Raw genomic sequence first — 20,881 nt, forward strand, 5'->3', positions numbered from 1 at the left:
GCCTCCAAAAACCCAAACATACTTTTGTATTAGTAATTTATAAATTGGATTAATTTCAGTTTACCCCCTCTATTCTCAATTTTGAATTTTTACCTCCCAAACTTTCCAATTTCAATCAGCCGTATCCAATTTCTCCTATTCCGTCCAAATTGGACGTTAACTCTGACCTTTGAGGGCTAAAATGGTCATTTCAAGACCAAAAAAACTATTTAAAAAATAAAATAAAATAAATTTCTGTTTCTTCATTTTTTTTATACACCACAAGTTATAATAGGTTTATAAAAACAAAAAGATACTCTAGGTGGTTGAAAGCCGCTCACTGGTATACAATATTTATGATATATTTCCGATAAAGTGAAGAATTTTAGGATATATCCCTAATAAAGTGAAGAAATGTCTGTGTAAAATCATTTTTTACAAATATTTACAGATAAAGTGTAAAATCGTGAAGAAATATCTGTGTAAAATCATTTTTTACAGATATTTATAGATAAAGTGTAAAAAACGTATTATAGATAAAGTGTAAAATCGTTTTTTACAGATATTTCTTCACTTTATTGGGGATATATCCTAAAATTCTCCACTTTATCGGAGATATATCACAAATATCGTAGATCAGCGAGCGACTTTCAACCACCTAGAGTATCTTTTTGTTTTTATAAACCTATTATAACTTGTGGTATATAGGTTGAAGACAAAATAAAAAATAAATAAAAAAAACGAAAAAACAGGAAAAAAAAAAATAATAAAATTTTAGTTTTTTGGTCTTGAAATGATCATTTTAGCCCTCAAAGGTCAGAGTTAACGTCCAATTTGGACGGAATAGGAGAAATTGGACACGGCTGATTGAAATTGGAAAGTTTGGGGGGTAAAAATTCAAAATTGAGAATAGAGAGGGTGACATGATGACACCCCCAAACCTCAGGGGGGTAAACTGAAATTAATCCTTATAAATTTATCTACAACTGAACCATGGTTGGAAATATGCACCTGAATAAGGAGCATCATTCTCAAAGAGTTTATGCAAATGAAACTCCTCTTCTTCATCAGCAGGAAGTGAGTCTCCTTCAAAGAGTTTATGCAGATGAAACTCCTCTTCTTCATCAGCAGGAAGTGAGTCCCCTTCAAAGAGTTTCCGGAGATGAAACTCCTCTTCTTCCTCTTCAAACACTTTCAGGCGAGGGAGTGGGAGGGGAAACTTCGGTTGAGGTTTCTTGATTTTGAAAGACCTCTTCAAACACTTTCAGGCGAGGGAGTGGGAGGGGAAACTTTGGTTGAGGTTTCTTGATTTTGAAAGACCTCTTCAAACACTTTCAGGCGAGGGAGTGGGAGGGGAAACTTTGGTTGAGGTTTCTTGATTTTGAATGAAATAGGTGGCCGATACTGAAACGAAAGCAAAAAGTAACTTGAAATAGAAGCAACAGAAACCCTAGTGACTGAAAATAATAGATAATATCAGAAATAAGATTTAACAACATACCGGTCGGGCAAGAAATTCCCCTGGGAGTACGGTGACTGAAAATAATAGATAATATCAGACATAAGATTTAACAGCATTTGTATGAGAAACAAAACAAGTAATAGCCATTCGTTTTGCGAAAACGCACCTGTATGCTCCTCAAACAAAGAATGCAGACAGAACTCTTCTTCATCAGACAAACAACTAAATGCAGGCTGCAAGTAGGGAAATTCAAGGTACTTACTAAATCAAACAAACACTCCAAGACTGCTAAAATCAATGAATGCCTAATCTAAATCAAATTAACATCACAGAACACTGAAATATGGTGAAATCAAAATCAAACAAAATCCACAAAACATCACAGAACACTGAAATCTGAAATCAATGAACGCCTAATTTAAACAAGGTTTCTAATAAAGAGTTCTTACAAACGATCCTATTCATAACCAAATCAACCTAGATTTACATAAACAGACAGGGACCAAAATCAATGAAACTAAATCAATGAACTGGGACTAAAATCACGACATAAGCCTAACTGAAAAGCCATGAAATCTAAAGCCTAAGAGATCTTGAAAGGAAAAACCTTTTTGATACGGTCAAAATGAGTGTCAATTTAAACCCTGCATCGAATTTTAGTATGAGTAAGTAGGGTATCGTTCTAAGCCGGGGACTGGGGTATACTTCCTGTCAAAAACGTTAAACAAATTATTATTATTCACAAAATATAAACAAAAATAAAACAAAATATATTTACAGAATTACAAAATAGGGGGATTTCGAAAGTGTTTATATTCTAATCTAATTACATAATACAAGTGATCGATCAAACCATGAATCAAGGAAAAGATGGACGGATAAGATGCAAGATGTAGTTATCAACCATTAACACGAAAACAGAATATCAAATCATAAATCACGAATCAACATATGATGAAGATAGAAATCAATTAAGAACAGAGATGAACGCATACAAAGTTCTTATTACTTCCCTTAATTAGATTAACTAGATGAACGCACCATTAAACATGCAATGCTAGTCATAGAACGCTACTCACTAACAAAACATATTTAACGCATAAAGATCAATGAAAGTTTGATTGAGTTAAGCCAAGAACACAAGTTGGAACGCCATACAAGCATGCAAGACTCATTGTTGATTTACCTAAGGAATTATAAGTTTTCCACTTAAGCAATTAAGACCTAGAACACTAGCATATCTTAATTTGGATTCAATTACATGCAAACTCTAATTGTTTCGAACCAACTAAGATAAACACATAAAAGGTGGGATTGAAGCACAAAATCAACAAACAATCATCATCACATAGAGATATCGCAATTTATAATATGAAAATCCTAAAACGTTTATCATGCTTCATGGTTATAGAAAACTAAACATCAAAACATACTCTTTTATTCTAACAAAAAGTCAAAACATCCAATTAAAACAAAATCCAAGAACGCAAGTGAAATTGTTTACAAGGTTACAAGAACACAAAACCGAAAACAAAAGAATAGAGATCATGGTTATACTTTTAAAGAAACTTCAAGAACGCAAGAAGGTCTTCAAAGGTGGTGGAGGATGATGAGGCTCACGGCAAGGAGATGATGAATGGAGGATGGAACTTGCTTCACGCCATCAAGTCTTGAACAATTGAAGAGGTATCGAAATTTTGAGAGTAAAGGGACAGGAATTGGTTTTGATTCTGGGTTTGATGATGAATAAAACGTCCCAAGGATGCATCTATATATAGGGGACGGCAAACTTAGTCTTCAAGCCTTCTGGATCCTTCTTTTAATTTTTAGAAATTATTTGATTAGTCCACACAGTTCCAACCAATCAAATAAATACATGTCAGCTTTTCTGCGTTGTCCAACCAATGAGAAGCCTCCAAAATTAAGTAGATTTGTACCATGAGTCTTTAAAGGAGATAATATTGCAGAATTTACAAAGATTTTTCTGATTTTAAGCCTTAAATTCGTCCAAATAGGAGTGTGAGCAACAAGCAACGTATTTGGACTTGTTTCCATCATTTTTGCATGTTGTAATCCCTTAAAACTCTCCAAGGATGATGCCAAACCCTTCTTGAAGCCTCTAGGACGTCCCACATGCAATATTATCTGAAATATGAAGCATAAACTCGGCCTGGGATGTGATTTGGGCCTCAAAACAAAAATTTCCGTCAAAAGTCCGATTCTCGCGCAGCTTGACCTCTCTGTACTAAATCAGCCATAACTTCTTCTAGAAAATTGATATTGACGAACCATAAAAATTTATGGAAACTAGACATCCATAGTTTTCCAACCATATATAGATCACAATTTAGTTCATTCTGAGCTGTCCTCAGGGCTCTGTCGAAGTTGACTGATCTGCACAGGCAGATTCCTAAAAACTCTCCTTTTTGGGATTTCCGAAATCTTCTTGAATATTCTCCATATTGCACGGCAAAACCAACTAGAATTGTTTTAGAATTCTTCCAAGACGTCAAGAAGGGTATAGAAACTCATGTGCAAGTCACATGCTTCAATCTTTGGGCCAGGCTTCTCAATTGGACAATTTCAAAGCCCATTCTTCAATTGTCGAAATTTCTTGTGCATTCTAGAAGATTCTTGAACCATCTTGAGTCATCTTGAAGCCACAACATCTCCTAGCCTCACCAGGTCTCCTAGTGTCATCAGGTTTCCTAGTCTAACTAGGACTCTGTCATTTCTCATTTCCGAACATCATTTTTCCGAGCTCACTCCTAGTTGCATTAGGATTCCTACTTCAACTGGGATTCCTTTTCCTGGTAGGATTAGGAAAGCTTCATTTCTTTGTCATTTATGCGCCTCATTTCCTCCTTGCCTTCATTTCCATCATTTCTAGCTCTTCTTAGCTCATTTCCTGCCTTTGGAGCTCAAATGTACCTAAAAACACAAAACTAAGTCAGAAATGATATTGTTAAGAGAATAACTAAGCAAAATATAGAGAGAAATGCACTAAAAACATAGAAAATATTTGTCCGATCACTTCTTCCCAACACCCACCCATTCTAAAATTGAGTAAGCACAAATAGAATGCCTGCACTAATTAACGAGAAAATAATAAAAGAAGTCAAGACAAAGAAATTGAAGAGAGAGAGAACGGAAGGACGCAAGGGATTTGATGGATGAATAGAAAGGGGAAATCCAAATCGGAGAAATTGTAGTACCCGACGGAAATCTAAATAGAAAACGTGGGTTAAAATGTTCATTTGATCAGAATTTTTGATGGCAAGACTTCTCCAAAACTAGATGAAAAGACGTTGCAACAAGAGTTCGAGCTTACCCGACAAAATGACGTCGCAGCAAGACTTCACAAACCCTGACAAAACGACGTCACAAAAAGACTTCGCACAAACCCCATAGAAGACCGGAAGGGAAATAAAGACTCAAATTTTGATGAAAAACAAACTTGAGGGTATGTTGTCGGCCTTTGCCGATGACGAATTCTTCTCCTCATCAAACCTTTGCTGATAACGACGACGCGGCCGAGTTATCGGATGCCAAATGGCCACGTGGTCGTCGTCGTAGGCAAAAGGCCCTGATGCCGATGATGTTGATCCATACTAATCAGATCTATGGATCTCGTGATTAATAGATAGGTGTCTTTCTATGATGAGTAGATCTATGCTGAGTCATTAACCATTAGATGTTTATATATGCATGAGTAAATCACTTCTGAAAATTTTCTTATGAATTGCTAATCATTGAGGTACTAAACTAGATCAAATCAATGAACAAACCAAATCTGTCAAACATGAACCGTTCATGTTCATAATTGATAAATCACGATTATAAATGCCTTAACGATTTTCAATTTGGTTGAAAAATTGCATAAATAACCTACACATGAATATCTAAACATCTAACGGTTGATTTGAGGAAAGGAGTGGGTCATATTAGGATTTGGTCGGAATGTTCAATTATGTTATTACTCCCTTCTTTCTACGTGGCTCTCTTCTAGTTCCCTTCCTTCCTTACCTTATTCAGATTGGGTAATCATCACGCACTCAAAGGAGGTGCGGTAACTGACACAATCGAAAATTAAAAATTAATATTTTGCTATTTACAGCCGATCAGCGGTTCCCTAGTCCCTCTAACTATCAGCGATTGCTCCCTTGTTGTTACTGCTCTACAGCTTGATGTGGAAGATAGATCTGAAATTGGGCGTATTATCGATGATTGTAAGTCATATTTGACATCTTTTCACTCAATTCAGGTTAGTCATATCTTCCGTGAAGCAAACGGTGTAGCCAACAGGTTAGCGCACCTTGCTAGTATTAATAATATTGTTTTTATGTATGGTTAGATGAAACTCCTGTTATTATTCGGGATGTTCTCTATGAGGATGTTTGTAATCTTTCTAATGTAGCACGGGGTTCAGGTTTTATGTCCTCCCCGTTGCAAAGTATTACTTCAATAAATGGAACCGGGCGTGGGGCTGAGCCTCCCAGCTCGGCTGGGTTCCAAACCCCTTTAAAAAAAAAAAAAAACTATCAAAGCTAGTAATTTCATTCTATTTCTTTTTCGAGGATGACCCAAAACCAAATTTTCTAGAAATAATGGTTTATTTTTTCTTTATTCATCAAATAATGAAATGTTGCAAAATATACTGTTTACTACTTTAGGTTACACTAACCAAAATGATTTTACATAATCTTTATTCATCAAAAAATGAAATTTTGCAAAGTCCTTAAGGATATAGCTATAAGGCAGTTGACACCAATCTATTATTAATCGTCATGGTAGATTGAAACTAATACAAAAATATTCTATACATTGTGATTTTCATTCATTGGTTGAATGGAATGATTCACTCCCTTATTATCTTTAAATGTTATCGAGTTAATTAAGGTGTGTACTGTGTAGGGGCATATCTCTCACATTTGGATGAAAAATGTTAGAATTAACGAATGGATGTAAATTGACAATTTTCGCCAATTTGAAATGAGTGAAATAAATATGTCTTCCAAAAAAAAATTCCTCAAGTTCGACGTGTTGTTTTTTATATTAGACAATTATTGCTTGGCTATTGGGAAGCTAATAAAAATATAAAATAGCTCTACGAAAATGTAGACAGCAAAGGAACATTCTTATTGGCTCGAGTCTTCCCAAGATGGCTCGATACAATCAGGGGCCTTTTTTTTTAGTCCCTTAAATATTAATTTATAAAATTTTACTGTATTTTTCTCCCTCATCCTCTCTTGGAATAGGGTTATCAAGTTTTCCTCACCCGACCCGACCCGGTAAGTTTATATTTATTTCACTTGAGGCCCTCCCAAAATCTAAAACTCCCACTCTCTACTCTCTCTCAGTCTTCTGACTCTTCTCCTCTATCCGAAAGCTTTCAAATTTTCCGACATGGTAATACCAGCAACAACAACACCACCTTTCGCTGCGCCCAATTCGCTAACTTGCGCACTAGGCCCACCATGGAAAGGTCAGTATGCCCCCTCTCCCTCTCCCTCTCCCTCTCCTCCCCCTTTTCTCTCTCTGTCAAGGGTTTTGGGTTTAAGCTTTTAAGTCTCAATTTACAGGCCTCACTGGAAGTCTGGGATCACCTTCAAGCTTGCTATGGTCAAAGAAACAGGTTTTCCTCACTGAGCTTACTCTAGTGTCTTATAAAGTATTGAACTTTGAATTGGGTTTATGTAATTTCTTGTTTGTTGTGGAATTTTCAGAGACAATGCAAAAGGAAAGGTGGTTCAAGTAGTATCTGTGCCAAATTTGAGCTGAAGCCTCCTCCATATCCACTGGTAAGGTTTTAAGTTTCTAATTTGAGTGTGGGTTTCGGCTTCAATCAGCAAGTACCAAACTTTAAGTTTATTATAAGGGAACATTTCAATCAAGTTTCAATCTTTTTGACCCTTCATTGGTTAGTATTGGTAAATGAGGAGACTGAGAATTTTAGCTGACAATGGCTGTGAAATTTGTAAACTGGGTTAGTTTAGATGTCAATGTTGAGCCGGTTAATGTTGTGTTTTTCGAAATTGTGACGGTTTGGTTTGATTTGTAATTTTTGAGTAGGATGCGCTGGAGCCGCATATGAGCAAGGAGACTCTGGAGTATCACTGGGGGAAGCACCATAGGGGTTATGTGGATAACCTAAACAAGCAAATCGAAGGAACCGAGCTAGATGAATTGTCGTTGGAAGATATTATACTTGCTACACACAACAACGGAGATTTACTTCCACCTTTCAACAATGCTGCACAGGTATGATGCTATTCATGAGATGATTATTTCGATAGAATTTTGAACTCCTTGATTGTTAAGGTAGTGATCGATTGAATCCTCCTATGGCGTCTATGACAAATTTTTTCAAGCATTTAGTGTTTACTTATGTTCTGCATCAATACCATCATGCATATGCTTCAGTGTCATTATTGAAGAGTCGTTTCAAAGTTAACTACCTATTCACGTATTGCCTTTTTCACCTTTATGCAGATCTGGAACCATGACTTCTTCTGGGAGTCCATGAAACCAGGTGGTGGAGGAAGGCCATCCGGGGAACTTCTAGAACTAATTAATAGAGATTTTGGTTCTTTTGAGAGATTCATTGATGATATAAGGTTGGCTGCGGCTACACAGTTTGGTTCTGGTTGGGCTTGGCTTGCATGTGGGTTTGCCTTCCGATTGGCATGTCTTATTCTTTGCCTTTTAAGACTGCAAATTCTGTTGTGACCCTGCATTTGGCATACAGTAATATTCTCTATTATTTTGTTTTCTTCAGATAAAGCAAATAGACTTGATGTTGAAAATGCAGTAAATCCTAATCCAACGGACGAAGACAAAAGGCTTGTAGTGGTGAAGAGTCCTAATTCAGTAAACCCCCTTATATGGGATTATTCTGTGAGTATCATGATTCATTAAGTTTTTCCCAACTTAAGTAATGAGATACTTCATAAGAAGTTCATATGGGTAATGACTTTTCTTATTGCTCAATGCAGCCGCTCCTTACCATCGATGTTTGGGAGGTATTTGTAATTTATCTTGTATATTCATGTCTGAAAATAGTTATATACTATATATGGGTTTTATGGGAAAACCATTGCTGACAAATTGCTAAATTTGTTGTGGAAATATGTTTTGTTTCAACAGCATGCTTACTACCTCGATGTTCAGGTGAGACCCTGTTAATTAAACATGCAGTTTTCCTCTTATGAGAAGGGGTTAAATGGAACTCTGTCTAATACCCTGTAAATCTTTGGTTAATACTGCAGAACCGGCGAGCTGATTACATATCAATCTTTTTGGAGAAACTTGTTTCATGGGAAGCAGTCAGTTCTAGACTTGAAATTGCAAAGGCTCGAGCAGTTGAAAGAGAGGAAGAAGAGGAAAGGAGGAAAAGAGAAGAAGAGGAGAAATCATCAGATGGCGAAGTTGCAGAGATTTATGTGGACAACAAGAGCGATGACTCGGAGGCTGAATGAATTCAGTTTATTTCACCATGAGAAAACTGATAACAATTTTGAGTTGGTTGCCTTCTGTTTTGCTGCGACTGTGATAGAGTTTAGTTAGGCGGCATGTACTAATATCGTGCAAACAAAGGCAGATCAAAAAACAAGAGCTTGTACTATTTCCTTATTGCTCATGTACACATGTAATGTTCTTAATATACAAACGGTATTAGCTGTACACTATCATGATCATCTTATTGGAGAAGTCTTATTAGACAAAAAACTGTCCAGAGCTGAGAGCCTTGAATTGTCAGCACATGGGGGTCCAAAGATATTCCAAAACCGAAGAGTCCCGTCTGCAACAGCTGATACTAAAGTTAACCCATCAGGGCTCTGCAACAAAATCAATACAATTACCAAAGTTAGAGCCTATAAACTCTATCTACAACCACAAAACCTTAAAGATTTAAGAAAGAAAATTGTGGGATGTCAAACCTGAGAAAGCTGAAGGACTCTGGAGGTGTGGCGCTTCAAGTTCCCCACTTTTTCCATGGAAGGATACCTCCAGAGGCATAGCTGATTCTTGATCTGCTCTCTCGGACTATAACCATGGCCACTCAGTATCTCTTTGTGATGCCTGTTCCACTCCAACCCACAGACCTGGATTGTTTTGTAACAGTTAGAATATCATAAAACCATTAAAAGCTTATAAGTTGAAGACTAGTTTCTCTAACATACTTGAGAGTTGGTATCAATGGTGTTGATACAGGTCCCCATTTGTGTATTCCATAACTTAATACACCCATCTTCTGTGCCTCCTCCAGAGGCAAGTACACCAGACTGATAAGGACACCAAGCAAGCGCCTTGACTGCAGCACAATGGTCTTTGAAACAATACAAGTATTTCGATGAGTTCATTCTCGAGGATTCCCAAATGTACAAGAGGTTTTCATTGCCACCGCTTGCCAATAAATTGCCTGTTTCCGACCATTTCAAGCCACAGACTTCTTGAGAGTGTGCACGTAAATGGCAAGTCACATTGTTTCTTGCTCTGACTGTCGACATTAGGGAACAAATAAAAGAAAAGAAAAGAAAAAAGCGAATAATTCCATTCAACCAATGATTTAGAATCAGAATAGAATAGCTTGAGGTTTAGTAATAGTCACAAAATACCATCATGGTTAATAATGGACCGGTCTCGGCTGCCTGATGTTAATGTGTGACCATTCCAAGTAATGGTCGCTACCCTGCGATTATGGCCTTTTAGGCTTCTAACCTGTGTGACACATATAGATGAACAATGGTTTCAACTTCATTCACTAAAAATGTCTAAAAGTAATGAGTAAACTAGTTAAAAATAATAAGAGCTTTACCAGCTTGGAAGCCTCAGCATCCCAGAGTTGGAGTTTCGAGCCCTTATATCCAACTGCCAAATATTTGGCATCTTGAGACCAAGCTAAACTTGTGGGGTGATCATTCTCATTGACATGAAACAGCTTACGTACATTTACTGTCTCCGAGTTCCAGAGGTATAAATCGAGGCCCAGAGCAACTGCAAGAACATTGTTCTTTCCCCAGTCCATGATGTTCATGTAGAAGTCATTTCTCATGTTTGGTGCATCCAGAACTCTACTTTCTCCCTACAGCAGCACAAACTTGGATATTGAATCATGTACACTTAGATTAGGGTGTCAAAAGGATATTGTATTCTGCACCATAAACTCACTTCAAGTCCGAAAATAGAATCTAACATTATGCACTAAGCATACAACACTATCACAATTGTCTCAAACTGCAGCTTCTTTGAGTTATCGTTTTCCCATTTTAAAGTTCATAAGCTCAGAAAACCACTGCAGAAACACTAAAACTATGCATGAAGCACACACCACTATAAATAGTATCTCAAACTTTCTGTCTATTTCAGTAATCTACATCCCTTTGTAAAGTTCATATGTTGACCACTAAACAGTAAATGACAGATAATTCAAGTCAAGGTTCAAGATTAATGCTTGAGATATTCCAATACCTTAGGCAAACTTCGAAGCTGAGTAGGTTTGATCATATTACTATCAAATTCATCACTCCGGCGCATCTCATCAACACAACGAAGCGGTTTTCTACTAGATTTTGGGCTTCCCCTAAAAACCAACATCTTAAAAGGGTTCCCATCTGAATCCAAAGTCAGTTGGTCCTGCAATTTCTGTCTGTATGCCTCCTGCCACAACAGAAAAGAAAACCAAAACCCATCAAAAACCCAAAAGACCCAAGAACTAGGACACCCATTTTCAGCATTCAAGGAATTCAAGTATTGCTTAAAGCAAACTATAATGCTCATCTAAAACCCAAGACCCAAGGTTTTCAATATTCAATTACAACATTCAAAACCAAAACTGACAAGAAGCAAAGTGTTCATACATTGAAATTCGAGTTCCGATTCGGTACAGTTCTGTTCGTCAATAAGCTCTGGGCTTGATCAAGATCCATCAAACTCCTATTGGGTATAAACCGATCACCCTAAGAACAAAAAATTATTAATAAACCCAAAAAGGAACAGACTTTCCACAAAGAATGGCATAGAGAATCAAAGAAAAGTGGAAATCTTGATGAACAAGAAAGAGGGTAGTGAATATTTTACCGGAAATTCGTACTGGGTATTTGGGCTGCTGTTCATGCGAGTTGGGGAGTACCAATCCGATTGAACTTCCCACATGTTTTGATCAAATGGGTTTTCTTTGAGTCCTTGGAGGAGGACGAGAAAATCTTGAACCAGAAAGAATGGGAATGCAGGCATTTCAACAACTCCCGCCAAATAGATTTATAGGTGGGGGAGGAAAATCCAACCGTTGCTACTTTTGGGACCAAGTTTGGGCCTAAACCAAGAGAAGAGAAATGCTTAACCGAACCCCTTTGTTTGTTTTCTCCATTACTTTTGAATTTTTTCTTTTTAACACACACATTCAAGAAATTGACTAAACAATATTAGCTCATTCTCCCAAAAAAAAAGAACATAAATTAGCTCAATTATTGTTGAATGAATAAAAACTTTAAACTATGAAACTACGATATAGGAGAAAAGAAATGAGAATAACAGTGAAGAAGGTTGTTATGATTTACCTATAATTGAAGAAGAAATAGTAAGGAACCAAGTAATATGGGAAATGTATGATACAAATTGTATATTTATATTGATCTCATCAAATTATTCCTTTAGATGTTTGGCAAACTATTTTCAATTGATTTTTGTTCAATATATTCACATATTACATGCTGCATAACTGGTACGAAAATAATAATGGTGGTAGCTTTTTTACTCTTGGAGTTTGTACCCACTGGTTGATGACATTTATACCCATGCTCGAGGCAGTGAGCTCAACGTAACTGTACTTCTGCAATAATCATTAGAGCATCTCCAACGGTGGCGTCAAGATCCACTGTGGAGCTCCAACGAATACAAAAGGCAAATTTCATTCTCTTCAACCCATCCTTCAAATCCACCATGGATAACAATTCTTGGTTTCATATGTCAATTTTGACAGCCTCAAGTCACCTGTCATTTTATTGTTTCTTCCCTTCTCCTCTTTCGTGCTACCCATATCAGAGTCATTCATGGTCCTTCTCGTTTCTCTATTTCTTCATACAATACCCAAATCTTCATACCCAAACCTTCATGAATCATTGATATGAAATCAAAAATTAAATCTTCATTCAGATTTGGAGAAAAAGAGAGGAATAGAGTTAGAGTTTGGAGTCAGAAAGAAAAACTGACTAATTGGATTCAAGCAGCTTCGATCAGATCAAATCTTGAGCAATCAAATCATAGTAGTGTTGCGTTGGTCGATCACAGTGTTGAGGTCGCGATTGTGTTTGCGATGTTGAAATCTGGGCTACTTGTGGTTGCTTGGATATGTTCTAATATGTTGTTATGGTTGCTTGAATATGTTCTAATTTGTTGATAACTTAATATAGTTGCTTTCCTAATCACTCAGAAAAGCTAGAAGAAGACGAAGAGAAACAGGAGAAGAAGATGGAGAGAAAGAAAGCGATAGTGCAGTTGTGTTTTATTTTAAATAAAATACATCATAATAATAATAAAAATATTTATTTATTTTAACTTACGGGTTGGAGTGTAAAAGAATTTTTATCACCAACGAGGTCATAAATTTAGTGCAGCGGATAGAATGATACACAACTTTTGAGAGTAATCAAAAAAATATCTAAACTTTCAAAAGCATATCAACCTCAACTTGATACCTATAGTCAGTCAATTGTGAGGGTATATCAGAAATTTCAAATCACTTCAATTTAAAATGACATAATTGCCCTTTATTAATCATCTTTCGGCTCTTTTTTAATGTTTTCCTTCAATTTTGCTGGTATACCGTATACATGCGTGCATCTCCAATTAATCATCCATAAACCTTTTCAATTATCTATCCGTTTATCTCTCTGGAAACAATAGTTAAATGAGACCTACCAATGATTAAGAAAACATTAGCTATCTGGGTTCTTCATATGCATCGAGAAGCAGAAGTAGATAGAAAAACGCAGATCTGAAACGATAAAGAAGATCTCAAGAAAAGGCAAATCTTATGCTCATAGAGACAACAGTTCACCGGCCAATATACGATTCTCAAGTTTGAGAACTTTTTACCATCTCCACCGCCCAGAATAATTGGAAACCTTCCCACCATCTTCATTCTTCTCCATATATAACCAAAACTTGTAATACACTTTCTCACAAAACTCTTCTGTAAACAATCCATGAAAGCAAGCTTTAGAAGGCAGTTCCACTTTGAAATACCAAATTAGCATAAGCCTACCCAAGGTCTCCAGCCCCGACTCTGTTACTCTCAAAGTCACTGACCTTAAAGTCACCAACCACGACGTCGTTACCAGCATGGACAAGTATGCCCATGAAATCCTTGACCCTCATCTCCTCCTCAAAATCCAAAACCGTCACTTGCGATCCTCGTTCGAGAAACAAAGGAGCGACAAAGGAGAAGAATTGATCGTGATAAAACAAACTATCAGAACATTTCAAGAAGGTACGAAAACCATAAATTGGAGGACACGTATTCCAGTAACCCATCGACGATTAATTTTCTATCCAATAATCTCAAACACTCAAAATTATTAATCCTAATTCAGATTAGTATTAGCACCAAAAAATCCCCCCTATTCTATAAACTATAACAGCCTATCAAGAATGTCAAAAACCATGAAATCGGAAGAACCTACCCAAATCACTACACATTCAACAATCACTCGCACAGAAACCATCCACATTCATATCTACAATCATAATTCAGATTCATATCACAAATCACCTAATTCTGAAATTTCCTACAGCCCAGTTGAACCAAACCAAGATATAACAAACCACACACTATGAGAAAGTATAAAAACCCTGAAATTTCAGAAAGCCCCAGTTTATAAGTATTCCCAGGTTTCTGATTTCTAAACAACCAAATTCATAAGTTTTTTCAGGCTATATACACTTTGTTTTGTGCTTATTGTACATAATGTTTTTACACATTGAAATTTGAGTTCCGATTCGGTATAGTTCTGCTTGTCAATAAACATTTGAGCTTGATCATGATCCATCAAACTCCTATTGGGTATAAACCGATCACCCTAAAATATGCACAACAACAAGAAATAAACATTTTGTTGGAAAATCGTTGTGTACTGGGCGTACTGTGAGGACCAATCCGATTGAACTTCCACATGTTTTGATCAAATGGGTTTCTTTGAGTCCTTGTTTACTGCTCTCTGCAATGAAGAAGAGGAAGAAGGAGAAGAAAATCTTCAACTAGAAAGAATGGGAGGGCTGGCATTTCAACAACTCCCCCCATATAGATTTAGAGCAACTCCAACAGCTTCCCCATATTTTGATTTTTCTCTACTTTAGGGAAAAATGAGCCTCTTTTACTCCAACAGATTCCCTATAACTATCCCTATTTTAGGGAAAGTGAGGAAAGAGAAAACCAAATTCCCTATATTTACAGCAATCTCTAAAAATTTAAGGAAGAATATGAAGATTTTAGAGATTGCTGTAAAATAGGGAATCTGTTGGAGTTGGAAAAGAAAAAGATGCTAAAGCTTTGACTTTTGCTTCTCTATTATACAAAAATTATAGGGAAGCTGTTGGAGTTGCTCTTATAGGTTAAGAAAGAAAATGCAACAGTTGCTACTTTTGGGGACAATTCATAGCAACACCGGGCTGTCTTTGGGGTTAGGAAGAAAGAAACTTTAGCCTCGATCGGGACTAGGTTTGGCCTAAACTAAAGGGAAAATGATAGAGAACACTTTGTTTTATCTTTTAATGCAAGACAATAGATTATCGAAACTTGTGTTTATTCATCCAAGTATCTAATCGTTATCAAAATAAATAGATTTTTTTTGTAATCATATGCGATTAAAGATTCTCCAATCTATGAAATGAGATGTTATAAATGAACAATTTAGATGATAAGACTATAATGCGGATTAAGAATGAGAATGAGAATATTGGCGAAAAAAGTTGCTAGCATAAAATGTATATATGATTAAATTAGACTAATCGATGTTTGGTAAGACTAGGTATTTAAACCTTCTTACTGATTAAACCAACTCTTGTCTTCACAACTGGCGGTCGATGGGTAATGTATAAGGATTAAGATTAGACTTGCGATGTACTAAAACAAAATAGAAATTTAAAGCTATCCTTCATGAAAGAACCGTAATTTACCCGATTTTGCTCTGCCCATTGATGGATCAAAAGAAGAAGAGAAGGCCTAGCATGGGAAAGAAGAGCCTGTCAAACTAGCCAGGATGATTGCCTGGCCAAGCATGAGCTTTGAACTATGAACAGAGAGCTGAAGTCTCTAATGGAAGAGCAGGCAAGTCATCCTTGGCTACCAAACAAGACTCTTGTTCTCATGTAAGTGCTCTCTTCCTCAACATTCACGATCACTCTCTACAATGGAGGATGTGAAACACTGCATTCTAAACTCTCTATTTATAGCCTGTAAAACTGAAAAATATTGCATCATTTCTGTTTGTAGTATGTCACTTGTGTGTTTGCACAATTTGGCTGACATGATGGAATATATTCCTTGAGGGAAGAAAAGGGAAAGTTCATGGGGGTCAATCTGGGACACTGATAAACCAACTTGATCAATTTGTGTCGACTCCCCATGATGCTTTGATTTTTTGGTCATGATGGTGATGCAAATTTAGGGCTTTTTTTTTTTTTTTTTTTTTTTGAGAAGAAATAAGGAATTGTCTTTATAAGCACTTTAGATAGATATATCAGTTTTAAGTATATGGTATAGAATGATGATGTTTTCTTGCCTCAAATGGATTAATTTTCCGTTGCCATTTTTCGCAAAAGATGTACTAAAATTTGGCTTCTGTTTTATAAAGGCATTAAGAAAGCATCTTTTTTGTTCATGTGGTAAAATAATCCTTTTCTTTATGCTATTGGGAGTGGGAAAACGTCAACCAAATTGAAATTCCCCACATTCAAATTAAAGTCGATCATTGCCCATTTCCAGCATTCAATTTGGTTTACCTGCAAGGTGCTTAAGTAGACATTTCAATCAACTTAGTATTGATATATGAGCTTAGAGCATCTTTAGCAGACTCTCTATTGTGACTCCTTAGCTATTTTAGACAACATGTTTAGCTTTTTATCTATTTAGCAGCTGCACCAGACTCTTAAGTGGCTTTCTATTATAACTTTTAGTCATCTCGCTCCTAAATATAGAGAGCGGAATGAGGCTCTCTATAATTTAAAACATTCGTTTTAAGTTATTTTATGTAATTTATAAATAAATTTAAACTATTTAATATTCATTTAAAAAATAATATAAATTCAAAACTAGCTAAAATAGAGAGCATTGATGCAGACGTAATTCTAAAGTGGCTAGCTAAAATGACTTTTTAGTTACTTTAGCTAAAATTTGACTCAAAAATGGCTAGCATTGCTAAAGATGCTCTTACTATTGGTATATGAGGAGAATCAGAAATTTAGTAAGTTTAGCTGACAGTGGCAGTAAATTGTGGTACTTGTTGGGTTAGTAGTCCCTCCTTATTTGGAGGAGAGTAATTCATGTGGTAGATTTACGTACTACATGAGGAACACACTTTCTACTATTCCTTTGGTGACCCAATAAATGTAAAGGAAGGCTAGCTATATGAGTAGCTAGGGTGGTGCAGCAATTGTTGAATGTTGGAGGGAAACATGCATTAATGAGCATGCCAACATTGAGCATGAAACAAGGAGGAAGCTTGACTTTGCTTCCATGCATGGTACTAGACCTGTAAATGGACCGAATTTAGATCGGATCGACTTAAATCTAAATCCGTTTACTAAAAAAAAATTCGATCCAATTAAACCTACTCCGTTAACCCGGCGGATAATTGATAACTTGATCCAAATCTGTATCCGCCACATTAACAAATACCCGATCCGCTAATCCGACCCGTTTATAATTTTAAATAGTAATATTAAATTTATATCATGATACCTCATAAGATATTAATAAAATATTAAAACAACATGAAAAGTATCACCAAAAAGTAGAATTACATTATCAAAATTCTTAATGCTTCTTGGAATCTTGGGTGATGGACTGTTCCCTTAGATTTCTGCAAAAAAAAATTTGCATTAGAAATTCTTCATATTTTTTATTTTTTATTTTAAAAATAATAATAATATATTAATAAAAAATAATATTTTATTATTAAGAAAACGGGCCGGATCATTAACGGATCGGATCGACCTAAATCCGTATTTGATCCGTTCAATAAACGGGTTAACGGATTCGGATCATTAACGGATCAACGGATCAAAATTTTCGATCCAAACCCGTCCAATAGCCACTGATCTGGAGCGGGTTCGGATTAAAATCCGGTCCATTTACAGGTCTACATGGTACGTGCATATGTTGAATTGCATGAAGAGCAATGCCTATATAAAGGCATCAGATACAAGAACAAAATTTAGTATATACTATTTGTGAGTTAACTGTTCATCAGTTTAGTAACAGTGCCGGCTCGAGCAGAGCCAACATCGTGAAAAGACGATTTTGCCCCTAGTGTACTGCTCAGTCCTATCGTGTCTGCTGTTTCTTGCCTCGACACCTGGTGTACTGCTCAGTCCTAGCGTGTCTTTGCTATACTCCGCTCTATAGAGAGGTAGAGAAAGAGAGAGAGATAGCGGAGGAAGTGGTACTGTTTGTTGGTGTACTTACATGAGCATTGGCCTAAGCATAATTAGCTACAATGAGCCACGCTTATACTGCCGCCAGCGGCACCAACAACTATCGAGGGTGTGACCTACGGAAACACAACCAAACAGGCTATCACCTGAGTTCCGGCTCATCCTGAGATCACCACTGACGCACCGCCACGCGCCGCGCCAAGATCACCTCGCTGAAGCATCAGAAGCTGGGGATTGAAGCATATCAGTCCCACATCGAAAACAAGGAAGAGATCAGTCTCTTCCCCACCTATAAAAGGTCAACTTCTCTCTCCTCATTAATTACGCATTTACTACTTACCTAACGTTATGATGTCAACATATATAAATATATTGACTGACTTAGGCATCGGAGAAGAGAAGACCGCCCACCGCGGTCACCCTCTGACACCTTGTGTATTTTATTTGATAGATAGCGGAAGCACCAAGAATATCTCAAGTAGCGGTTCGCCCCCCTAACCCGCATTGATCAAGGTTCGGCTACCGCTGAATCTGAGACATTAACAGTTGGCATCTACGATTCAAATTCGATCTTTACTGCGTAGATTGACTGAATGCAGAAAGCCTTGGTTCCTGGGAGATTTCAGCTTGGGAAAGTTTTCACAGTATTCGTTTTGGGAGGCAGAAGGCCTCAACTAAGGCTATTCAGGGATTGCAGGTAATCAAAAATGGTGTAATTGCTGGGTCATAGGTTTTGCATGTTGTCGTTCTGTTCGTTTTTGTTTGATTTAGCACTTATTTGGTGGGTTTTTGTGAAAGATTGTTGGGTGTTTGTCTGATTTGGTGTTTTTGTGACAGATTCCTGGGTGCGTGATTGATTTGGGCGAGGAGAGGGAAGACTATTTTGGAGGAAACGGGAGAGGAATTCAAACTTGGTGAGAGAGTTCCTCACTTGAGAGAGTTTGTCTAAGTTTGAGATCAAGGTATCCAAACTCATTGAAGCATTTGAGAGCTTGAGAAAGTCCAGGAGTCCATCATTTGTGAGTAGATACAATTGCTACGTACACTTGGTGAGAGAGTTCCTCACTTGAGAAATTGAAAGAAAAATTGCCTCAATTAAGTGAGAGAGAGTATACCTCTTGAGAGAATATCAAGAGTGGTAAACTCTTGTGAAGTTTAGTCACTATTGTGAGATTGTTCTTGTAATCTCATTGTTATACATAGTGGAAGAAAGAAGTACTGCTGCCCCTAAGACGTAGACACATTTGCCAAACCTCGTTAAATATTGTGTCTTGTTTTGTTTATCTATTCTACTTCCGCAAATCGCACAAGAGGTGGAAAAAGTTAGATCCTGAGATAACCAAATATCCATTGGCGTTGTATTAAGGCTGCCCTTCTTTCCCAACATCATTAATGGGTGCTAAATAGATACTAGTTCATGACAGTGTACTGTTTCCACTAATCGTGATGTTAGGTTTCTTGGACCAGGGTGATTTTGAAGTTTATGGATGCACACAGAGTGCAGCTTCTTTCTGTGATCTAAAGGCTACTTTCTTAACGAAGGCACCTTCACAAATTAAAAATTTGTTGCATGACTACATTCATGTAGAACCGGTTCACAATTTGTCGAAGAGAACATGTGAAATCGTGATTTTTTTCCCTCCACGTTTGTGGATACGAATAATAACAATGGTAAGTAATACTCTACGGTTAATTAAGTAGCATGGTATACCCAAGGTCGCTTATACACTTTGTGTTGTGCTTATTGTAGGGAAATTATTCATACATTGAAATCTGATTTCGAATTCGGTACAATTATGTTCATCAATAAACTTCTGGGGAGTGCCAATTCGATTAACTTCCCATGTGTTTTGATCAAATCGGTTTCCTTGAGTCCTTGTTGATTGCTCTCTGCAATGAAGCAGAGGAAGAAGAAGAAGAAAATCTTCAACTAGAAAGAATAGGAATGCAGGCATTTCAACAACTCCCCCCAAATAGATTTATAAGTTGGGGAGGAAAATACAACCGTTGCTGCCTTTGGGGACGATTCGGTGCAACACAGAGCCGTGTTTGAGGTTAAGAATAGGAAACTTTAGACTTGGGACTAGGTTCGGCCTAAACTAGAGGCAATTAATGCCCGAGAGAACCCTTTGTTTTATTTTTTAATGTAAGAAAATGGATTATCAGAACTAGTGTTTATTCATCTAACCATTATCAAATAAATTTTTTATTTTTATTTGTTAATCATATGCGACTAAAGAATCTCTAATATATGAAAATGAGATGTTAGAAATGAAAAAAATTTGATAATGAGAGACTATCGTGCGGGTTAAGAATGAAATTAAATGAGAATATTGGTGAGAAATGTTGCTAACATAAAATGTACAATTAAAGGCTAATCGATAGTTGGTAAGACTAATTAAGGATCTAAACCTTCTTACTAATTAAACCAACTCTTGTCTTCACAACTGGCCGTCGATGGGAAATGTATTAGGATTAAAAATATTGGACTTACGATGTACGTACTATATTACTAAAACAAAATAGGAAAGTAAAGCTAACCTTCATGAAAGAACCGTAATTTACCCGATTTTGCTCTGCCCATTGGTGGATCAAAAGAAGAAGAGAAGGCCTAGCATGAGAAAGAAGAGGCTGTCAAATTAGCCAGGATGCCTGCCTGGCCAAGCATGAGATTTGAACTATGAACACAGAGCTGGAAGTCTCTCCAATGGAGGAGCAGGCAAGTCATCCTTGGCTACCAAACAAGACTCTTGTTCCCATGTAAGGCCTCTCTTCCTCAACATTCAC

At 36.8% G+C, this 20,881-nt stretch overlaps 2 protein-coding genes and 1 long non-coding RNA gene across 4 annotated transcripts; 1 reads left to right on the plus strand and 2 right to left on the minus strand.

Moving 5' to 3' along the window:
• Window positions 1–628: 628 nt before the first annotated feature.
• On the minus strand, window positions 629–2,675 carry LOC133713779 (uncharacterized). The gene is made up of 4 exons (XR_009848244.1): window positions 2,049–2,675; window positions 1,608–1,674; window positions 1,481–1,515; window positions 629–1,383 (listed from the first exon to the last, which is right to left on the minus strand). It is a non-coding gene; the product is annotated as an uncharacterized LOC133713779 (long non-coding RNA).
• A 4,109-nt stretch (window positions 2,676–6,784) lies between these two features.
• LOC133718195 (superoxide dismutase [Fe], chloroplastic-like) lies at window positions 6,785–9,127 on the plus strand. The gene is made up of 9 exons (XM_062145006.1): window positions 6,785–6,926; window positions 7,024–7,076; window positions 7,168–7,242; window positions 7,514–7,702; window positions 7,934–8,105; window positions 8,220–8,338; window positions 8,437–8,463; window positions 8,588–8,611; window positions 8,710–9,127. The coding sequence occupies exons 1-9, from the start codon at window positions 6,848–6,850 to the stop codon at window positions 8,917–8,919; spliced, it is 948 nt and encodes a 315-aa protein (XP_062000990.1). The 5' UTR covers window positions 6,785–6,847; the 3' UTR covers window positions 8,920–9,127.
• LOC133718194 (cell division cycle 20.5, cofactor of APC complex-like) lies at window positions 9,127–15,904 on the minus strand. 2 transcript variants are annotated; one of them, XM_062145003.1, is made up of 10 exons: window positions 15,617–15,904; window positions 12,653–14,658; window positions 11,522–12,549; window positions 11,302–11,400; window positions 10,913–11,101; window positions 10,260–10,526; window positions 10,060–10,162; window positions 9,625–9,941; window positions 9,382–9,546; window positions 9,127–9,279 (listed from the first exon to the last, which is right to left on the minus strand). In XM_062145003.1, the coding sequence occupies exons 3-10, from the start codon at window positions 11,675–11,677 to the stop codon at window positions 9,136–9,138; spliced, it is 1,440 nt and encodes a 479-aa protein (XP_062000987.1). In that variant the 5' UTR covers window positions 11,678–12,549; window positions 12,653–14,658; window positions 15,617–15,904; the 3' UTR covers window positions 9,127–9,135. The 2 variants fall into 2 exon arrangements, with proteins under 2 accessions (XP_062000987.1, XP_062000988.1); XM_062145004.1 differs by lacking the exon at window positions 15,617–15,904 and having other exon boundaries at window positions 11,522–14,747.
• Between the last annotated feature and the right edge of the window lie 4,977 nt (window positions 15,905–20,881).

The sequence above is a fragment of the Rosa rugosa genome, chromosome 6 (assembly GCF_958449725.1).
Source record: "Rosa rugosa chromosome 6, drRosRugo1.1, whole genome shotgun sequence".
Taxonomy (NCBI): Eukaryota; Viridiplantae; Streptophyta; class Magnoliopsida; order Rosales; family Rosaceae; genus Rosa; species Rosa rugosa.

Bases quoted from the DNA above. Each gene is read 5' to 3' on its own strand.
- LOC133718195 (XM_062145006.1), top strand. From the start codon at position 6,848: ATGGTAATACCAGCAACAACAACACCACCTTTCGCTGCGCCCAATTCG. The intron at 7,077-7,167 runs GTTTTCCTCACT...TGGAATTTTCAG, and splicing joins TGCTATGGTCAAAGAAACAG to AGACAATGCAAAAGGAAAGG. The intron at 8,612-8,709 runs GTGAGACCCTGT...TTAATACTGCAG, and splicing joins CTTACTACCTCGATGTTCAG to AACCGGCGAGCTGATTACAT.
- LOC133718194 (XM_062145003.1), bottom strand. From the start codon at position 11,677: ATGCCTGCATTCCCATTCTTTCTGGTTCAAGATTTTCTCGTCCTCCTC. The intron at 10,163-10,259 runs GTAAAGCTCTTA...TGTGTCACACAG, and splicing joins ATGCTGAGGCTTCCAAGCTG to GTTAGAAGCCTAAAAGGCCA. The intron at 9,547-9,624 runs GTATGTTAGAGA...AAAACAATCCAG, and splicing joins CCATTGATACCAACTCTCAA to GTCTGTGGGTTGGAGTGGAA.